The 22,185-nt window shown below is 37.9% G+C and overlaps 2 protein-coding genes across 2 annotated transcripts in view; both read right to left on the bottom strand.

The window, feature by feature from the left end:
- Positions 1-572: 572 nt before the first annotated feature.
- LOC131799972 (uncharacterized) overlaps positions 573-22,185 on the bottom strand; it is a 45,545-nt gene continuing 23,932 nt past the window's right edge. Inside the window, exons 8-12 of the mRNA XM_059117677.2 lie at positions 4,656-4,982; positions 4,146-4,302; positions 3,002-3,041; positions 2,227-2,331; positions 573-1,662 (exon numbers count right to left, since the gene is read on the bottom strand). Coding sequence (XP_058973660.2) covers positions 1,352-1,662; positions 2,227-2,331; positions 3,002-3,041; positions 4,146-4,302; positions 4,656-4,982 — 940 coding nt within the window. The 3' untranslated portion in view covers positions 573-1,351. The remainder of the gene's footprint in view (positions 1,663-2,226; positions 2,332-3,001; positions 3,042-4,145; positions 4,303-4,655; positions 4,983-22,185) is intronic.
- On the bottom strand, positions 10,805-19,321 carry LOC136281074 (uncharacterized). The gene is made up of 4 exons (XM_066167287.1): positions 19,292-19,321; positions 17,066-18,665; positions 13,147-14,339; positions 10,805-10,937 (listed from the first exon to the last, which is right to left on the bottom strand). Exons 1-4 carry the CDS (start codon positions 19,319-19,321, stop codon positions 10,833-10,835), a joined length of 2,928 nt encoding a protein of 975 aa, XP_066023384.1. The 3' UTR covers positions 10,805-10,832.

Raw genomic sequence — 22,185 nt, 5'->3', positions numbered from 1 at the left:
TTACATCTTATATTTCTCCGCTCGTATGTATGGCGCCGATAGCATTAGAATTGGTGGAGTCGCGGGGTTCCCATCTCTTAACTCTGCGCTGGTTGACCGACATGTAGGTTGGAGGAATCCCAAATCTAAGTTTCGGTATCTTGAGGCACTTCCTGAGAATCTTGTTGAGGTCAGTCGCTCTATGTATATCTCGCTCTTAGGATCACCTAAGCCTTTAGTCTTTCGTTTCATTTTCTAACCATGCCCATCAGGTCGGTAAGTGCTGTCCGTAGGGCCGGTATTTTTCCCCGCTGTTTCTGCAGTGAGTGCGTTGGGGTTCTGTCATCCCATGGATGCTTATCGGCGCTTCCAAGTTTCTATTTTGTCCAGCTTATTTTTTTGTTTACACTTATTCCGTGTGTTTTTTCGGTAGGATGCTTGCCTCAATGTATTTTGCTGCATTAGTATTTAGAACCAAGTTTTTCTTTTGCACAAGCTGGGGGTTGTTGTCGAGTGTTTCTGTTATAGCTGTGCTTACACTCTTTATAATGTTTACTTGTTTATTATTAAAAAACAGTGCTGGTTGCCCGATGCACATTTATTATTCTCCATGAAAATGGTTTTGTGTTTTGTGGTTGTTTTATTGTAAGGTGAATTAGCACAGAAAAACTTAGGAAGTTCTTGACTGTTAAACCAATTTTCCATGTCTGTTCCTTAGGAAATGAACAGAATGGTAAGGAGAAAATGCATTCTAAAGTCAAGCCGTTAGGTATTAAATAAGATGCTTCACGGCGGTAATGTGCTTAACACGTTCTGGAAAACAGAGCTGAATAACGAAATGCTACGTCACGGGCTCAAGCGCTCGAGGTTAAGATTCAGCGAAATTTGCAGAGAAATTGAGGGCTGGAATTTAAAATAGAGGCATTTTGTTGTCGTTGAAGGAATTTCCTGTTTCCAGTGTTTTTAAGAAGAAAATTAAATTTTGAAACTATTTAGGGGGTGTACAAATTTTTTGGAAGTTGTTCTATAAAATAAAAGCGGCAAAGAAACAACGCCTCGAGGCAACAGGTGAGAAAAAAGAACGTGCAAACGACTCAAAATCCGTTTTCCGCGCCAGTCTAACGCTTGCACAAATGTTATTGAACTCTGTCGTTCTGGACATCGGAGAGAATTCCGACCTCAGTGTTCTTTAGCCAGTGGTTCTTGAGTGCAAAAAATACGAGTAAATATCTATTCTCTAAAGATAATTTTATCCCAATCTTCCAGTGCAAGGAAAATGAACAACTTATTCAGCGCGAATGCTTGACACAGACGCTCTTTGGAGTACTCACAAAGACACATAGCATAATACAGATACGACTCAGTATTTAGACTAAGGAGAGGCATTGTCTTCAATTTCTTCGCAACAAAAGAGTTCTGCTAGACGATTACATTTCACCAATTTGTGACGCAAGGCATCGTACAAAGCTGTGTAAGTGGCCTCGCAGCCTTCTTTTTGTTTCCAAGCCATTAACATTTTAAAAGCCCTCTTTGCCAACTTATTATTGTCTTCATCAAAGTTAGTTATTGCAGCTTGGTTGAATCCCAGGCGTCTTCCTAATTCCTCCCATTTTTCTCCAAGTTCCTGAGACAGTTCCTCTAACTCGCAATCTGATGGTTCACCATCTTTAACCTCATGGATAACTGAGGATAACAAAGGAGGGTGAATAAAAAATTAGAAAAGGGGTGCTTCAAGGCTTTGTCGAATAGCGAACAGTTGTGGCGAGAGGCGACTTCTCTTTTTGGTATCATTTAATACCGAATCGTCAGCCTTAAAGACAGTCAGGCTAAGGCGAGGAGACATTTGCAGAAGCAGGGGTACCATTTTCCCAACCCATAAAAAAAATTCTTGAAAGTTTTTTTTTTTTTGACTAGTTATCTATTTGTGACCTCTTCATTCGCGTATGGCTCGACAAGCATCTTGAAAATGAAGTTCATTAGCAACGTGTCATAGCTAGTCTTCAGCTGCTAATGCTGGAATAGGTGATAGCTGTTCAAGATACACGGGTGTTGGATTAGTGATAGCCCCCCGTTTTAATTCCTCATTTTTTATCCTCTTCACATTATAACTGGGTGTGAAGGATGTCTAATAAATATAATGCCAATCTTTCTACTTAAACAAATAAACGAGTAACAGCAATATGAAAACTTGAAAAAAAATACAATAAAAAGGAAAATCCATCGCAAAATTTTCAATCTCGGCATTACCTGATTGGCGTTTCCTCTTCTTAGGAGCCGCAACAGGGCTGCATGACGATGATTCCACATTTGGTTGCTTTGCACTTGAATCTTTCACACTTTGAGCGGAAATACCTGCATAATAATGGAGTTAATGAGATGGTTCGGTTGAGAACTAACGCAAGTGTTATGGCGCATATGGTTCGAAAATGATAAGTGTGGTGATCCGAGTAAGACCCAGCGTTCACAAGTCTTATCGATTTCTCTTCGAAGTAACAATGAGCAGTGACAAATTTGACAAAGGGGGCCGTTATAAGGAAACATATTCGATCCAAGTTTTTTTATTTTAAACGGGTTACTAAGGATTTCTCACTGATAGAGTTACTCTATTATTTTAACAAGTAACCAACGGATTAATTTCTTAGAGAATTACACTTCTTTGTGTCTTTCTCAAGCTGTTTTTCGCTTTACTCATTTCCATTACCCAATTCCTTCCAAGGAAGGACGCACGTACTGTAAAGGTCTGTATCGAGTTTACTGATACGTAACAGAGACATTAAGCCATCACTATTGAGCGTGAGGGGGGCATGCCCTAATCTATTAACGCATGGAGTAAGGTAGGTTATTATGACATTGCGTCGAGAACACGTTGCTTCGTTACTACATGCTAGATACATGTTCAAAACCCACAGAGCCCACATTTCTGAGTTTGCATATTTTAGGACAATGATGACTGGTCTAGTAAATTGTATTTATTCGAACAACAACGAAACCATCAACAACAACAACAACAAAAACAACTTACCAATTCTTTCTTCAAAATCAAAGGTGACAGGAGTAGGATGCTAAAAGAAGGAGGGAAAATTACGGGTACGTATGGAGTGAATAGAAATGAGGAAATAAAGGAAAGGACTAAATAATGAAGAAAAATTAAAAATATATAAGTATAGAGGCATAGAAAGTGACTTAAAAACAACTGAAATGTAAAAGAAGTACACTTAATCAAAAACTTGCAAGGTCTTTAATGTTCCTGTACATTTCTTTACCTATACGACATTCACTAGTCTTGGGTTTCTGGTGATTCGTCCTCAATAAGGTTCGCGCCGCCTTAAAATGACCACATTATCTTACTCGAAACTTTTTGATGGCTAATTTTGCGAGACTAATGTTTACTCAGCAGTGCTCATTTAACCCGAAAGGTCTACTTTTTAAGAAGGCACCTCCCTCTTTCCAGATTACTACCGGTATTAAAAAAAAACTTGATCAAAGGACCGGAAGGCCAGATCCTGGTGTGGCCGCTTTAGTTTCCTAGGTATTTACTGGATTTGTTTTGGTAAAATTAATACAGCAAAGCTTATCCCAGTCATGTTAAATTTCATATTGAGCGTGTAAGAAAGATTGGCAAGTAATAATGTATACAGGAAAGGTAAACACATTTATATCAATGGATTAAGAACTCATGCTGCTAAGTTAGTGTCTCTGGAAAATACATGGGCGTAGCCACTTGCTTTCGGCGCCAGGTATACCCCAAGTTTCAACCCAAAAGACTGTGGTCTCCAAAAGGTATGGTTCAGTGGTGTAACATGACTAACATCTAATATTCGGAACAGCTTAAATTTATTTTTGGAAAAGCTGCTGAGGTTGCAAGGCAGTTGGAAGATGGAAACTGCTAAATGTGTAAATCGAAGAAAGCATTGACAAAAAGCTACAGGTAAAACTCTTTGACTTTCCTTTACATTATAATCGTACAACTACTTTAATGAAATATTGGAGATTTCACTCTAAACACATTGTTGGGATTGAGTTCCTGGTATTTTGGGCAAAATAATGAACTTCGTTTGAGCGTGGCGATTTAAGACATCAGTACACTGATTTTTGTTTATCCCCATATTTTTTTTCAATAAATTAAACTACAGAAGTATGCATTTAAACAGCAGTATCGTAAATACCTGTACTGGAGATCTTGGAATGATGGGCACTTGACATAATATTGGGGAATCCTTTCTTCCCTTGTCTCCCAGCAATTTTAAGAAGTCGACTTGCAGATCACCCGGGTCTTTAATAATAACACGCAGACTCTGCTCAAAAGGGTCGTGACGAAGAAACCTCGCAAAAAAAAAGGAACAAAAGTTTACATGAATAACAACTTTTTTCTTAGGTTTCCAGTACAGCGGATTTACCGAATCACTTAGGTCTACATCTTTGTGAGCGGCAAAAAAACACTCTTTATTAAGTTATTTTAGCTTTCTCTCGGTCAAACTTAACGAAGGAACAACACACTTAAGGAACTTATTCAACTTTACAGTACTGAAGTGTAAATTTCTCTAACATTTTGAGCTTTCTTAAGGAAAGAAGTTAACAGACTTATGGTCTTCAGCTAGGAGTCAAAAGGACAGTGCCGCTTCCTCAACCCGGATGATGAGGATGGAACGATAAAACGTAGTAGGGCTGGTGCTTACTTTAAGACGATGTCCTTTACATTTCCTTTTCCATGCACCTCAAATCCATTTGAAAGAGACACATATGTCTCATCACCGCATGATAGGGGTTTCTGCGAGGTTCCCTCTCCTTGCATATTCACAAAATATTTTGAAGAAATATCGATATTCAACCCGGACCTCAGGTGCTGCGGAAAACAAAACATTTTTAGCACGTATCTCGAGGGTACTATATCATCACATAAGCAAGCCAAAAACCCAGCGTGTTGTTGCATGAATCCACCGTGTAGGAGCGTAACACATTTCCATGGAATGTTGGTGAGCGTCTTCAACAACAAAGGCCAAAACCTGAAAGAAAATGCAGGAAATTCTAAACTTCATGAACCAAAAAGATATGTTTTAAGACGCATCTATACTTATTAGAAAGTATGTTGGCATCTAGAAAAGAAATATTTGCTGGAGGGAAATAATCCCTCGACAAGCACCATGACATGTTTTAATTATCCATCCAAACTTTGAGTTACCCAGCTCAAAATTAATCAACACGTCCGGTTTTTTGACTTGGCAAGAGAGAAACTTTTTTCAATGAGAACTTTTGATTTTAAAGCCAGCTTTTGAATAACCTAGGGAAGCTCGAGAGCCTCACCAAATGTTGAGAGAGGAGGAGGAGGAGACGGGGGGGGGGGGGAAGGAAAGGAATACAAGGAGCAGAGGGAAGGGGGGGGGACGGAATTACTTTACCCACAAGTAGGTGGGCCTCACGTAGGGAGAGCACTGCGTGTGAAAACAATAGATTTCAAACGTTTGTATATAAATAACACCGTGCAGCAGAACAAAAATTTTTACGAGGAACAGTTGTTGCAATAAAATTGGCATCAAGCATCCTTCTTATCCAACTTTCTGGATGCTTCTTATTTTCTCACTACTCCATTCACTCGCCAGTGGAATCAAAATATCTCAAAAATCAGGCGTATAATTTGGAAATGGTCCTCACGGCCTATAATTTTTAGTAGCTTCCAATGTAAATCGTTTGTGTTATCTTGAATACTTTGTGTACATTGATTAATCAATCAATGTTACTTTTCATTGCTCTTTTGCATTCATTGTCACATTGAAACCCATAGCACAAGAACTGACGAAATTTGGAGATTCACGACAATTGCAAAGCGAACTTCTGGTTTCTAAAACTAATGGTTTACTTCAAGAAATGAAAAAATTATAATAATAAATGTACGCAGTTTATAAAATAAAAATTCGGTCTACATCTTTATCTTACCCGCAGAAAGTTTTGACTTGAAACGTCACTATTCCATCTCTAAGGACTACAGGCACATCCAAATGATCTGTGATGTCCGTCCATTCTTGTGATTCCTCTCTCGAATTGAAATGTAGTATCTTCACTTGACCTGAATGCAGCTCAGCTGGCTCTATTTCTCCGTCCGTGAGTGCCAACGGGAGGCTGATTTTCGCTGGCGCTGACAGCTTCACATTGTTTGAGCACGAAATGTGAAGAATCGGACCAACAAACATTCCTTCCACATCGTGGTCAATGGTTGGCACTTCTTGCACCTCAAATTAAAAGGGCCAAAACAATCATATCAAAAATTTATGATAACCCAAGGTACCCTTGTTAGCTACCAGTAGTTTCCCAAATGAAATAAGGACGATGAATAGATTTGACTAAACATTCTTTTTTTCAGCTAAAATCTATGCACTCGGAATATACTAACATGATGGTTTTCATAAAATCCGTTATTGGCCGTAATTTAGGTCAAAGCATTTGATTTTATATCAAGGTAACATCCTCTCGGCAATAAGTTGTTTTTTGTCATCACCATTTAAGTCTTTTGAAGCAAATGATCGATAAAGTAATAATGATAACGATAATGATGGCAATAAATTTCATCATCACTATCACCATCATCATATCATCATCATTATTATTTCTTACAAATGCAACATCGGGTATAAATACCTTTAGAGTTAAAGAAAAGTCTGTATCGGCAGGCAAAGAATTCCACGGAATCGCAACACTAACATTTGGATAGTCTGGCAGTGAACAAATAAACTCAGAGGCCTTAGACATAGGCTTAGGAAAGACAAAAGACTTGAGGCGCCAGACTGCTGCAAACGAGGAAAACCACCTTTTCGAGCAAGAAGCTTCAGCCGAAGGGCACGTCCAATTGGGGACGGTTGGATGTACTGCAATATAATAATATTATTAGTAATACTGTAATAGATATCATTAGTTATGGTTATTACTTAAATCTTTCTCACAGAGCGGTCTGTGTAAGAGAATCTCGACCACGACATAAAGATACTGTTAATAACGTTCCTGTAGGTATAATCCGTTTCAATTATTACTCAGTAGTCCCTATTAACCAAGCTGGAGGTCTGTCTGGGAGAACTTCCATGTTGTCATTCTAATCCATTCTAAGTTTTGCTCGAGAACACACCAGCATCAAACTGTAAATGTCGATCTGGAATTACGTGCGCTAACCACTAAGCCGGCTCCCCATCTCCCTTAAAAAATCCTAACTAGGGATTGAGAAATTAGCAAGAAGTATATGGAATGATACTTGTGTATGGATCTCCTCGATAAAATTTATTATTTCAGTACCTGACGAATGCCAAATGTTTTTTGTCTCCAAATCCTCCCACTCGTTGTATTCGGAGTCAACCAACTGCTTGATAACCACCTCGTATCCTTTGAAGTTAGAGGCACTGTGCAACAAAGCTACATTTATGCTTCCCGAAGCATTTTCCATGAACTCCAGATCAGGTGGGCCATCATAAGACAGTTCAATCACATTGCTTACCAAGAGCTCATTGCTACCAATGGGCGGAGAAAGGGCTGCGGGGGTCCATAATGAACATGTTATGGTCAAGGATTTTGTTATCGCTCCAAGGTTAAATGTGATGGATGCACCAGCTTTTGCAAGATTCCAAGTCTCTGACTCGTCTGCAATTTTACCTCTGAAATAATCACAAAATTACATTTATCAAGCCTTTGTTTGAGTGAAAACGCTTATCATGTTTCCTCTTGAATGTAAAGTGAGCTTCTCTTTCAAGACGGTTTTGCAGCTCTTTAAACTCGGTCTCATCAACTTCAGTGATGGGCTAACTTTATTAATTGGTTGTCTGTATCTTACTCCATCGGCGAAAAGCTTATGCATAACGTAACATTCTGATATTTTATGCTCGAGGGTTGACATTCCGGATGTGATGTCACTATCAAATAACCAAATCACGAAGATGCAGTCTACTTCGTTGGGCAAGGCCAAAACGGCGTCTTTTATACCTTTTTTGCGGGTGAATATGCGACAGAATCGGCTTTTTTTGAACATTTATTAGCCCTCTGCAGGAATGCTAAACTATAAAAATACTGCTGTTAAAGAATAAATTATAAGCAACTTAAGACTACACTTTCTATAGGTCTATCGTTGTGTAAATAACGTAGGACGGATATTGGGGAAGAACTTAAAAACGCCTTAGATCACCAGACTATAGCTAATACAACGCTTTCGAATGTCGCGAATTGAGAGTACCTAATTCAGTGAAGCAACGATTCTTCTAAATAAGTGTGGACTTACTTTTATGGAATAAATTGTAGGCTTTTGAGTAATTGTAATGCAAATTGTATCTAAGCTATCTCATCAAGTAAGAGAGTCTATAACATTCTATTTAAAATTTTACGAACAGCACTCAAAATAGCCATTCTTTTCTTAATCCCGAAATTCTCAATTGTGCATGTGACCATCATGGTTCATTCTACTCAGGGAAAAATTTTCTTTTATTAAGCTCAGCTTAATATGATTGTTATGTCGCTAATGTGCATTGCACGCAAATATTCGCAAATCATGTTAACCTTTTACACCCTGACATCATGCAGTTTTTATTTTCTCCAAACTATTCTGAAAAAATTTCTTAAGTTGCTGACGAGGAAAATTCTTTTGAAAATCTAGAGCTACATTGGAGGATGATCATTTTCTTTATTTTCCTGACCTTAAAGTTTGATTCAGGGGTGATTTCGTGTGTAGAAACTGCATAGCGGCCACCCTTAGGGGCAATTGTATAACTTATTAAATTTTTTTTATATATAATTCCAATAGAGTGGGATAACAGAACGACTACATGCAAATGAACTGCACCTCTTGATGACAGTCTTTCTTTCATCCACTTTTCTTGCGGCCTCCTCCTTCTGGCGACCGTCTTGATCAGTTGATCTGGAGGAAAATTCTTCTACCTCAAGTGACTTCTCTTCTTCTGAAGCTATGTGATTAGACAAAGAAAAGGTATGTTCTTTCCCAATCCAGGACAGATTTGTAATAAGTCGTTTAGCAACCAAGGTAACTCAGTGAGATGATTGAACATAGGATAGTTTGGTGTCATCAACCGAACTGATAATGTAACGTGGCCACCGTAGGGGGATTCTGAAGCTGGCATTGGCCTCTGTCTGAGCGATTTACTCTTACGAGGGCTAAGCTTCTCAAATGTTCTTCCAATATCTTCCAAGTGGGTTTATCATATTATACAACGCAAGAAAATGTGTTATATTGCTTTTATGATGTAACTATCAGCAAGGTTTAATTGCGAAAAGAGTGAATCTATGATCGATTTTGTGATCAAGTAAATGATTCTCAATACAACTCTCAAAAAGCGCGAGAGACCAATCAAGGCGCCTGAAAGAAAATTTACAATCCGCAAGGACAACCATATTAACAACTGAACAATTGAATGGATGAGCAGAAAATGTGAAGGAAAATTAAGAGAAATCGTGGCAAAGAAAACGACGCCTCACGCAATGCGTTTCTCTTTGAAGGGTACTTCAATTTCAACGCAGGAAACGCAAACTCTGTGGTAGTAATCCAGATATGCCGTTCAATCTTTTCCCTTTTATCTAAACTGCTCTTGTTGCCTCTGTTTTAATAGGAGCTTACAAAATCATCAAAACCAATAGCAAGCTCTTCAATGCTTAGATATAGCGAAGATTTTTAAAATACAAGCTTATAGCGCGCATGCTACACGAAAAGATCATAAACTCCAAATTGCACATTGAATGTATGGAGCTATGTTGATTGAAGGCACTCTGGTTTTGTTTTTGTTCCGATTGTAAATAAGACGTTTTGCAAAATTTTTGGAATTCCCTTGCTATAAATGTAATCGAAACCATTAATACTTAATCAGAAGTTTTGAGAAATATCTCAGAAGACATCAAATGTGGTATTTTAACCCAACCACTTTTGTTTGTTATCTTACTCTAAAGTCATCGGTTTCACTGAATTACAATTCTGATTTTTTTGCCAAAAAAGTTGAATCAACACCTATTTACCACGCGAAGCGTGGTAACGAGTACTGATGCCGCTGAGGAGTCTGGGGAGAGTAAACATTTTATTAAAAATGGCGGACTGCTAGACAATTTTGAGGATTAGTAGCGGAGGACTTTAGAGGGGATGACTGCTAATTTCGGGCCAAACATGTACTACGGAATGTATGTATGAAATCTAGGACTAAGCATACCAGTGAAAACAATTAAGATGTGGGCTCGAAGGAAACAAATCATCCTAAAACATAAACAGACGACCTTCGAAATGAAAGCTAAAACGTGGCGGAATAAGAATGGCTTCGAGACCTGGTACCAGACAGCAGTCATTTGTATTACTCTTGCCCAATAAGTGTTATGAATAATTATCACATGAACACAGCTATCCCTTAAAATTATGATTGGAACTATTTGTTTCGTTACGTTACGTTTAAGTGTTGCATTGGGCTTACTGTAACTTGCGAAACGAAACGAAACGAAGCAGATTGGAAATCTGTTATTTTGAAAAATTCGGAAATCTTTGAAATGGAAATCTGTAATTTTTTATATGAGGAATCTGTAATTTGCGAAATGAAAGTCTAATTTTTGAAACGAGAAACCGTGCGGAAAATTCCATCGGCTGGAAAAGTGTGGATAGAAATTTCTTACACAAGTAATAATGCAAAAATTGTATTTTTTTGATACTTTCAAAATTGTTCGACAAAAGTTTAAGCGAAAAGTAGCCGCAGTTCAACCCTTTTGATTACTTATTGTGATCTGTATACACATGTAGCTATGAAATCCTCTTCAGCCCTACATGACTTCAATTTGGATTGTACATGTATACTAGTATTCTAGCTAGAAAAGATTTAGACCTAGAAACAATTAATGTACCTTTACATATTGGTTAAAAGCATGCTACTGAAATATGTCAAACAACTGTAAGGTTTAGTACCTTTTGAGTGTGATGTCACCTCTGGAACTCTCCCATCTTTTACAGCCTGAAAAATTCAAAGTAAGGTATAAACACAAAGTATGTAACTTTTGTGGTTAGTGTTGTGTCAGTCAATATAATCCATCAAATGTTTCTGCCTGCGCACAATTGGCTTAATTGCATCACAAGGATTCATTTAAAATTTGATTGGAGATGAGAGAAGGGACATGTTTGTTTGTTTACCAAGTCATACCTTAGGACACTGAAAATTAAACATCCCCAAACAGTAAATTGTTCACAAAAATTTTATCCATACATTGCAAAAATATTTGAAGAGTAATAAAGATGATAGCCTCCATTTGGCATGAAAATATACTTGTATATTTGTCCTTGGACGTCATCGTTCCTCAGAGCTCACAGTTTTCCTTGAGCTTCATTCTTTCAGAACTGTTTACATCCCAGGCTATTGTTTATATAACAATATACAACACAATGAATAGGATATACATATTTATTACATCCATTTTGAAATCACTTGTGATCTGTGCGATTTGATTGGCTGTCACTGGTGTGATTTATTCACATATTGCACTATTTTGTGCTCAAAATCGCATCTTTTTCTCAGCCAGTGAGACAGCCTTACTAAAACACATTAACCAACCAAGTTTCAAGGCTTGATTTAAAAAAGGTCAATCATATTGAAGGAAAATGAGTGACAACAACTTTTTACAAATCAGCACAGACTCAAAAAAATATATTGAGGGCTTGAATTTTGCAATTTCAAAATAATGTAATAAAGTGGTATTTGAACTATGTGTTGTAGAATTTTGTTCTGAAATCCTACTTTTGATTCCAAAATTTAATCAAACTTGTGCTGTGCACTCATTCAATTTTGTGTGGTTTCAGACCAAATTACACTCCACTCAGTTCAATTACCATTATAAATATTCATATACATTTAAATGTAGTATAACTACATGAACAAGATGATATTGACACTGCCAAGATAGGAGTGCTAGTGGATTTTACATATCCAATCACAAATGATGGTACCCTAACAAATATTTGTTGTCAAAGAAAATCAAATCATGTCATTCTGAGACCTCATGACCTCAGAATACAACTTGACCTCAGAACATATCATGAAAATTGCTGTTTTTGTGGCTATGAAAAATGGGTTCAAGTGTTTTTTTTTGAAAGAAGTGTTCATACAATGATAATTTTTTATAAGAGGTTTATAGTGGGTGTGAATGCAATCAATTATCAGTTAATTTACCAGTAATTTTTTTTGCAATGACCTTGACTTCATGTGGTGCTTAAATTGCTCATGGTGATGTCATTTTTATGTTAAAGCACTGAAATTGATGTTACTGAAAAGTCTTTGGTTATCACATTGTAACTGATCTAAAAAAGCTAAGTTACTTTGGTTTTCCTACTTTGTCATGAAGAAAGGTTAACCCTTTAACTCCCAAGATCTCATTCATAATTCTCCTTACTGTCTGCCATTTAGCTCTTGTGATGTTAGTTTGGAGAATTTGGTATTGGATCAACTAATAATCCCCTAATCAATATTTTTTTCTATTCTCATCACTTGTCTCCTTGATATTGTATTGATATTGTAAGGTAAAATTCTGTCTTGGTCACTCATAGGAGTTAAAGGGTTACCCTTTTACTCCCAGATCAAATTTGTAATTCTCCTTATTGTCAACCATAATATTCATATAATGTTAGTTCAGAGAATTTAATATTGGATCATTTAATTATCCCCAAATTGATATTTTTCTTTGTTCTCATCTCTTACCTGGTTGATATAGTATTGATATTGTAAGGAGAAATTCTGTCTTGGTCACTCATGGGAGTTAAAGGGTTAATGTATTAATACTGTGTCAGTGTAGATAATGTAGAATATGATCTAGAAAATTCTGTAATGTTCTATTGTTTACCGTGTTATGTATACCATAAGTCATGCACTTCGTTAACATATTGAATGCAAGCTGATTTAAAGATAGGATATCATGAAATCATATGAAATGTCATACAATGTTTAGTATTTGTACATACATGTAAGGGGAGCTTATAACAAGCTGTTGTTGTTACCACTTGATAAATTGGCAATAAAACTTTCTGTTGCAGACTACAAGTGACTGCGAAAGACACTTTTAGTAGAGTATGCAGGTAATTTTTGTGATAGGAGATGGATCAAATATGCTGCAAAAATAAACTTGTAATCAGTATGGTAGTTCTTAAAGAAACAATGTAAGTTAAAACCATCACACCTGTAATTCATTTGTGTATAGTTCCTCCCGTTTGTTATCCTGAAGTTGATGACAAAGGTGTATCATTTGGTTGAGAAGCTTGGTCATTTCTTCCAACGTGTAGTGAAGTGTATCACTTTCAGTTTCCAGGTCACAGTCCTTTTGAAGTTCTTCCTTGGTGGCATTGTACATACCCTCATAGAACCAAAGCTGTTCTTTTTGCAATTCATACTTGTCATTCTCATCACTGACAAGATCCATCAAGGTATCAATAATGTCCTTGTTAGAATCAATAAAAGCAAATCGTGGAGACTTTTTCTTTTCTATCCAAAACTGTTTACAAAACTTCAAAGCATCTTTTCTAAATGTTTGTTTCTTTTCTCCATTCTTCAAAAAGTCACACATGTCCTCCACACCAGTGATAATTTTTTGCCACACCTCACTGTGGTTCCCAACATCAAGTGACTTCTCCATCTCCCATGCTTCAAGGTAAAGTTTCAAGGCTCCCTCATAATCTCGCAAGCAGTGCTGAAGGATAGCTCGTTGGAAAATGCTGCGCACCGTAAGTGGGTGATTTTTGAGAAGTTTCTTCCTAATGTTGTAAGCACGCATTGCAGGTTCAGCTGCTTCTGAATATTTCCCCTGCCACAGAAGGGCATTGGCAATTTCTCTGCAAAAGTGCGCTTCGTCACCTAAACCTGAAAGATTGAGTTCTTCCAGAAGTCTCAATGCATCTCTGTAATATTCAACCGCCTTGTCATACTTTTGGAGACCCTCATATGCTGTGCCAATTTGGTGCTTGTACATTGGCATATCAACATGATACTCAGAGCCAGCCAATTTCTTTTGCATGTTGTAGGCTTTTTCATAGAACTCAAGTGCTTCCATTGGCTGGTTAAGGCGGGAGTAACAATTTCCAACAGCATTGTAGCACCTTGCCAAATCTGTATGCTCTTTTAGCAGCTCCTCTGAGAATGTCAAGGACAACTGCAAGCTTTCAAGAGCTGTCTTGTAATCGATGTTTCTCCAAAGGATTTCACCTTCAGTGTGCAAGTAAAGGGCTTTAGTGAGCTTGAAAGTGTCAGTGGATTGATCTTCAACTTTCTCCATTGAACCCAAAGCTTCCTTCAGTACTTCAAATCCTTTCTCTGTTCCATGAATGTCTGCAACTTGCAAGGCTTCCCAGCACTTTAGCTGTGTTCTACCAAGAGAACCTATTACATAAAAATTGTATTGAGAATTGCATTCAGTCTTAATGATTAGAGTAAACTAATTACCACGGCCAGTCAGAAGAAAGGCAAACATCTTTGAAAGCCAACTAAACTAAAACCAACCAAACACCTAAAGTGTGGGATAATGCAAGCAACCAAGTTGTGATTGGTTTAACTTTTGCACCTGATTGGTTTAGAAAGTGCAGGTGCAAGAAACTTGTGCAGCTGCAAGATTTCTGGACTGATCACAGAGTAAAGTAAGCAAAAATAAAACAATCCAGGATTGCCCTCCACACTCATGGAAAATTTCTCTAGATCATGGTTATTACTTGTAATTTGTTTGTTAACCAACTTTAACTCCCAAGTTTTGATTGTTAATTATCTCCTTTAGGTGCTAATATAAACATCTCCTTCCAAATTAGTCATGAGAATTTGTTGTTAGCTGACAAGATAACAACTTTTATCTGATAAGTTTTTGTATTCTTATTACCTGCATGCTTGAACATGTATTGATATTATGGGGAGAAGTTACATGTTTATCACTAGTGAGAGTTAAAGAGTAAATGTTTCATTTGCTTTTTTTGTTTGTTTCTTGTGTTTGCCTTTGCTTTATGAGTCCAATTGCATCTTAGATACTTCTAATTCTAAACAAATAATTTTGTCATTGGCAGCATGCAATCTCTGTCTAACTATACATAGTGTTGTAAATAGTTCGGATAATTAACTTATTATAAATGTTCTGACACTAATGACCATAATATTGGAATTAGAAAAACAATAGAAAGCAAAAAAAGAGAAAAAAAAATCAAATTGTTACAAAAGGAATACCAAATGAACAAAAAGTGGTATGAATTTCCAGCTGGTGAGAAGTAGTCTGGTTGCCCTTTTAGAACAGATTTCAATAACAAATCTGGTAAGTAGCAGATATCATACTTTAATCTGATACCATCACTTTACATTAAGTCCAGCAGTTTGACCACTTCACCTCAGTGCTGTCTCCTGTCTTTCATGTGTTAACAGCTATGGTACTGGTTATAAGCTTGAAGTTTTATAAGCACTAAAATAGATGAATTGTAACCAAAATTTTAAAATAAATTTTATAACTCTGGAATAAAAACATTCCACTTCCGATAAGCACATAGTACCACAATGAATGCTTAATTTAAATGGTAGTCAGAAGTTTTAACTTTTAACTCAAATGGGGCAGATGAGTGTACTATTCAAGTCTTTACAACTTCAGCAACTTAGAAACTCAAAATCTACCCATTCATTCCAATCTCTGACACTGCAAGATGCATTTCATTCACATTTAAGTTGTTCAAGAAATATAAGTAAAAAAAAATTTACTTCTAGTGTCAGCTCTCTCAGAAGGATAAACATTTTAAGTAACTCTGAGTTTTATTATTTTTTTATTTTTTTGAACATTGAATCTAAATTATTTGGTTTATAGTAATGAGGTAACAGGATTTACTAGCTAAAGGATGGACTAGTCTTTAACTTGATGCTTTAAAGCAGATAACAAATATCTAAAATGAGAGGACCAATTGTCATCACAACTCTACTTTTTTTGAGTTTTTGAAACATTGAATCTATAAATTATTTTATTTCGTTATGAGGTAACAGGATGTACTGGCAAAAGGAAGGACTAGGCTTTAACGTAACCCATTAACTACCATGAGTGACGAAGACAGAATTTCTCCTTAAAATATCAATACAATATCCAGGAGACAAGCAATGAGAATAAAGAACTATATCAATTAGGGGATTATTAGTTGATTCAGTGCCAAATTCTCTGAACTATAACATCACAAGAATTATATAGCAGACAGTAATGAGAATTAATAGTAGCATCTTGGGAGTTAAAGGGTCTATGCTTTCAAGCAAATTATATGTTTGTATGTATTTAGCACAATAGAACCAATTGTCATGGCAACTCTACTTTTCAACAGCTGCATTTTAAGTGCAACAGATGAATTAACTTATTTTCTCCTATGAGTGACTAACATCTAATTTTCCCCTAAGGCATCACACTTGTGTTTCCCCGACTAAAGAAGCTCTTGATTGTAAAAAAAATTTTCCTCCTCAGGATCTTAGAAAATATTAAGAGAACAGTATGGGGAATATACATACTGATGATAGGGTGTAAAGGGTAAACCCTTTAATCCTCACAAGTGATTAACATGAAACTTCTCCCTATAATATCCATACAATATTCAGCAAACAGGTACTGAAAATATTCAAACCTGTCAGGTAGAAGCTGCCATCTTGATCTAGCACTAAGTTCTCATAACCAATTTACAAAGAAATATTTAGCAAGTAGAGGGGAGAATTAACAATCAGATCTTGGGAATATTCAAACCTAACAGGTAGAAGCTGCTATCTTGATCTAGCACTAAGTTCTCATAACTAATTCACAAGGAAATATTTAGCAGCTAAAGGGGAGAATTAAACATCAGATCTTGGGAGTTAAAGGTTAAAACATGAATCATATCTGTCAGCAGAACATGATTATGAATTGTTGCATTATTATTAAAGCTGAAATACTTAATTCCACTTTTAGGAGTGGAAATAAGCTTCCAATTGTTAATTTTACCCATGCCAATGAGCTACTGATATGACTCTTGACAAAATGTCTCCTAGGCAACATGAGAATCATTATTCAATTTCTTCCAATTAAATATGACACAAAAGACAAGCATTAGGACAGTCAGATCCGTTATGACCCTTACCTGATTTTCCATCATCTTCACACATCTCAGCCCAGGAATGAAACAGGGTAACTACTTTGCCTTCAGTCAGCATTGCTATGAAAAGTGATGCAATCAAAGCATTCTCATGAAATTCACCTGGAACTTTGAAATATTCTGGTTGTAAGGAGATCTCAAGAGCAAACTCATAATTTGCCCTGTCAGTGTCAAACAAATGAAATGCTTTGACATACTCGGGATCTATAAGTTTCGCTATTTTCTTCATCCTGGACATAAAGAGTTCGTAATAGCGTCCCTTTGCTTCCATGAAGGCTGCCGAAAAGTGTTTGTCACTCTTGATACTGTCAGCATACTTTTGTAAGAGTGGATGAATCTCATATTTCCTCTCTTTTGCTTCTTCATCGACTACAGAAATTATTGCACTGGCCACAAGACCCTCTAGCTGCGCAAGAGCCTCTGATTGGTCAATACCGAGAACTTCGGAAGCTGTTGCCACTGAGAATGGCCCATGAAACAAGGAAATTACTACTGCAGTCACTTTTAAACGGTCACTTGGAAGTGTAGCAAACATTTCTCTAATTACAGATATCTGGCCTGCATCAACTCCTTCTTCTTCAAAACTAACTGACATTTCTTCAGCATCCTCGTGCACTTTTGATTTCTCCGGAGTAGCAGCAACTTCAGCAATAAGATCATCGGCAGATTTTCTTTCCTGGCGCAAAATAGCACCCATTCCTTTGAGAACAATTGGGAATCCTTTGGAGATGCCGATTAGATTATCTTTTTGGTGGACTTGAACACCAGTCGATCCCGCAGGAAAAAGAATTTTCTCTGAAGATGACGTTTTTAGAGACTTCACTTTAAAATTATCCACCAGTTTGGCATTTGTGAACTCAATCCTCGATGTGAGCAGCAGCTTTAATGCACATCTTTCTCCTTTGCCATCAAGTTCGAAAAGTTGTTCGAGGAACTGTACAAAGTCTTTTTTTAGGCTCTTCCCATCCATTTCTTGTCCTGTGGCAAACCGGTCCACATTATCGAGCAAGAACAGAACGGAATGCCCCCCACTTTTCAAATCTTTGATCTTATCGCGAATGTTTTTTACAACATAGTTCAGGTTCACGAAACCGACTGGAACAGAAAGGTCAAGGGAACTAAGGATGTGGTAATACATCGCTTTTATACTCTTAACTTCTCTAAGATCAAAGACTCGATAATTTCCTCGCCACTGTGAGCAAACTTCGTTGGCGAGTCTTGTCTTTCCAACACCGGAAGAGCCAAACAAGTTTAAAACTGGGACCTCTTTTGACTCCAGTTTTTCGGTGATCTCCTTAATGTCATCGTACCGCCCTTGAAATTCCTCCTCTTTAACAGCTGGACGAGAGGCCTTGAACTTTCTTATAGCTTCTTTGATCAGTTCTTCTCTGCTCGATTTCGGAGCAACGTAGTCTTCGATTAGTTTCACTTTGCCTCCAGACACATAGCCATGCTTCGCAAGAAGTTGTAAACATTGCAATAAATCTTGACTTCTTAGTGAATTAAATTTGCCTCCATAATTATTTTTCAAAGATTGCACAACATTTTCCGACTCTGTGCGGTCAAACTTCGGAGATATGTCTTTCTTTTCACAAATTCAACTTTCCTGCACGACTTCAACTATCTTGCACGACTTCAACTTTCTTGCACGACTTCAACTTTTTTCACGACTGTAACTTTTTTTCACGACTCAACACTTCAACTTTCCAGCACGACCTAAATATTCCGCTGTCCTAGTGGATTGGACCCCCATAGATTTGGACCCTCCGGTCCAAATCCGCTGGCGGATATGGAACACCCCCCTCCCCCGTGCAAATCCGCTTACGGATTTGGACCCCCAACAAAACTGAGTGAAAACATCATCCTTAACGTTCTAGTAGAAATAGGTAATACTTTACGTTCCAGCGCGCATGAAAGTAAGTTTTTAGTTCTATACATGCGTATTGCCAATGCATATACGATCTGGCCTTTATTGAGGAATGTCACTTGTCTTGAGATCGAAAAGAACATCACCATCATCCAAAACCGCCAAACCGCTAAAAAATTCAATCAAAACCGAAAACCGCCGGCAAAACCGTCAAACCGATAAATTTTCACATCCCAGTTATCAAAACCCTAATCATTCCAGTGCAAGTGGGGCACACAAAGGTTTTGAGGGTACTCGAGATCAGTGGAGGCGCATCGTTACCCGAGCTTAGGTCGAAGAGAAACCGGAACCCAAGGAGGATAAACGAACACCATATCGAATACCAAATCCGAAAATCCATTAGTATTCTGACGAAAACCGAAACCAAATGCTGAAAATCGGAAAATCCGCAAACAACAATGAACACCAAAACCGAAAAACCGATCCATAGAGAGCCAAAACCACAAAACCGAAAATCCCAAGGCCCCCGTCCTAGGGCAGTAGAGAAACTTTTAGATGGTGACGTGACAGATAAAAAAAATTTATATTCGTTCCCTTATCGTGCGTGAAATTGACGATATCAAGTCAAAGTTGGATGGACTATCAAGGAGAGATTTTCTGGCAAGCATCGGCTTCTTTAAAGAAGGAGTCGATTTGTCGAATGAAGTGTTTGACGAGGCGAAGTTCGGGAGCGGGTATAACAGAGGAACAGCATCAGCGGTTTGTACAGAAACACTTTCTCTCTCTGAAGGAATGAGAAACTTGGGGCTTTATACCTGGATGAATCAGCGACGAGAAAGCTCTGTAAAGCGAAGGAATCATTTAGAGATTCTCAAAGAAAAGCAACATTGCCCTTCAACAATGAAGCTTTAGAAATGTCTGACTGTATTCGAGCAATGCAGTACCGACTGGTGATATTAGTATTAGAAAATTTAGACCATTGCGCGGATGCTTTGGTAGGATGCAAAGTGTGCATTGATGATTTACACTCTATGCCAGCTGTTAAAACTAATTTTGATGTTTATTTCAAGAAAGGCATCTTGAGTCATTTCAGTAGAGAAAAAATAAACCAAATCATTTCCACTGTCGCGTAAATGGTGTCATCTACGATGTCACGGTAGCAGCTGGTTAAGGTGTATCTCTTTCCATCTGCTCTGCTCATGTTGTTGACAGTGGGAAAGAGAAGGTATAATTATTGCCAGACGAAAGGGTAAACAAAGTTCTGCGTACGCATGGCATGGAGCATTGTTGCGTTGCACCATAATTATTTGGTCAAGAGAGTGAGGACGAGCAGAGGCGTAGGTACCAGGTAAGTATCGTTACAAACTCCACAGGGGAATTCATTGTAGGAAATACGTGTGGTAACGTGAAGATGTTTTACAGCAGCTGAATGTTTGACAAGGATTCCAGTCTCCCTACCGATGATGTAAATTCACGATCAAATGTTTGGGACGTAGCAATTGACGTGAAAGACAACTTCTTTCTGCTGACTGCTCTGGAGAAGCCTGGGACTGAGAAATCCTGCTGGGTTAAAAGACTTGCTAAAACCGCTGATCTTTATTACAGGTTTTGTCTGAGAGAAGAAGTCGACTGCATAGGACTGTCAGTCAGTGATACATGGACTATACTGGCATTGAAAGCCCCTGCATCATTGGAGGAATATGGCGACGACGGAGAGTTTGTTTGCAGTTAAAAAGAAGGAATACTGAAGAATCCGCGGGATATCACTGTTGCTAATGAAGGCCGTGTTATGGTGGTGGACACAGAAGATTCTTGTGTTCACACTTCAGTGAATACGGCAACCATCTGAACAAGTTTGAACTGGAACGTTTACAAGGGTATGGTCCGGCTAAGCTTGCATTTCATCGAAAAGGTGCCCATGTCATCGTCGTGAGTACTGATGCAGAGAAAGACCTCATAAGAATGGAAATGTTCACCAAAGATAACGAGTTGATGCTCATCGCGCAAATCCGGTATCCGGTTAGATCGCTCCATGGTTAGATCGCTCCAAGTCAGATCGCTCCATACTGAAGTCAGAACGCTCCACTCGAAAGTTAGTTCGCTCCATCAAATAAGTTACTTCGCTCCATACATAAGTTACTTCGCTCCATACATAAGTTACTTCGCTCCATGTAGAAACCTAATACACTAACTTACTTCTGATCTTTATAGTTTATAGTTGATGATGTGTATTGCGTCTTGCGATCGAGTTGCTGATCGACGTATTCGCTAACTTGAGGCCACCAAAGCGAATTACCGATGTTGGAACAAGTGTTTCAGTGTGTAATGAACGTAGAAAACTAATAAACTAACTTACTTCTGATCTTTGTAGTTTATAGTTGATGATGTTGCTTGCGATCAAGTTGCTGAAATATAAAGTGATCGACGATTCGTTGCTGAGAAACCTGTTTCCTGATGTCAAGCTGCAGGTCTGCAGGCTTCTTTTCTCTTCCCTTATCCTTCTGTCTTTTATCAACCTTCCACGTTAGTTTTCTTCATGGAGCGAAGTAACTTATGTATGGAGCGAAGTAACTTATGTATGGAGCGAAGTAACTTATGTATGGAGCGAAGTAACTTAATTGATGGAGCGAACTAACTTTCGAGTGGAACGATCTGACTTCGGTATGGAGCGATCTGACTTGGAGCGATCTAACCATGGAGCGATCTAACCGTAATTCCGCAAATCCATCAAGAAGATATCTGAATGGTAGGAGGGATATAGGGTCTGATAGTAAAGTTTTAGTTTTTACGGCCTTCTTCCCATCCAACACCCCCTCCCATTTTCTCCAAATTTATTCCACCTCACAGTACCACGAGGCTGCAATTAGTTTTAAGCACCTTCTTCGGAGAACTTTTAAAATAACGCAAGTTTTTCCAAAGAAGGAACTAAGTTATGACTCGAAAATTACCTTCGTTTTTCGTGTTTTATGAAATTAACAGTCGGAAACATAAGCTTAAAAACCAAATTACAACTAATTAATGAGAGAAGGGAGAAGAGGGTCCCCAATAGATTTTCGGGATCCGAGATTGGACTCTTTTACAGCCCGGGATCCGGGAATTTAACGTAAGAAGGAAGCGAGATGCGGGATTCCTATTATGAACGGGACACGGGAATCGGCGATTTTGAGGAGCGGGATTCGGGAAATAATCATTTAAACGAACCTAGAACCGGGATGTCCATTGAAGAGAATTTATGAAG

Source organism: Pocillopora verrucosa, chromosome 5, assembly GCF_036669915.1.
Source record: "Pocillopora verrucosa isolate sample1 chromosome 5, ASM3666991v2, whole genome shotgun sequence".
NCBI lineage: Eukaryota > Metazoa > Cnidaria > Anthozoa > Scleractinia > Pocilloporidae > Pocillopora > Pocillopora verrucosa.
The sequence above is the reverse complement of the archived record's forward strand: the minus strand, read 5'-3'. Positions and strand labels throughout refer to the sequence as shown.

Bases quoted from the DNA above. Each gene is read 5' to 3' on its own strand.
- LOC136281074 (XM_066167287.1), bottom strand. From the start codon at position 19,321: ATGGTGTTCGTTTATCCTCCTTGGGTTCCG. The intron at 14,340-17,065 runs GTAAGGGTCATA...TTTATGTAATAG, and splicing joins TGAAGATGATGGAAAATCAG to GTTCTCTTGGTAGAACACAG. The intron at 10,938-13,146 runs GTGTGATGGTTT...TGAATTTTTCAG, and splicing joins TATACACAAATGAATTACAG to GCTGTAAAAGATGGGAGAGT.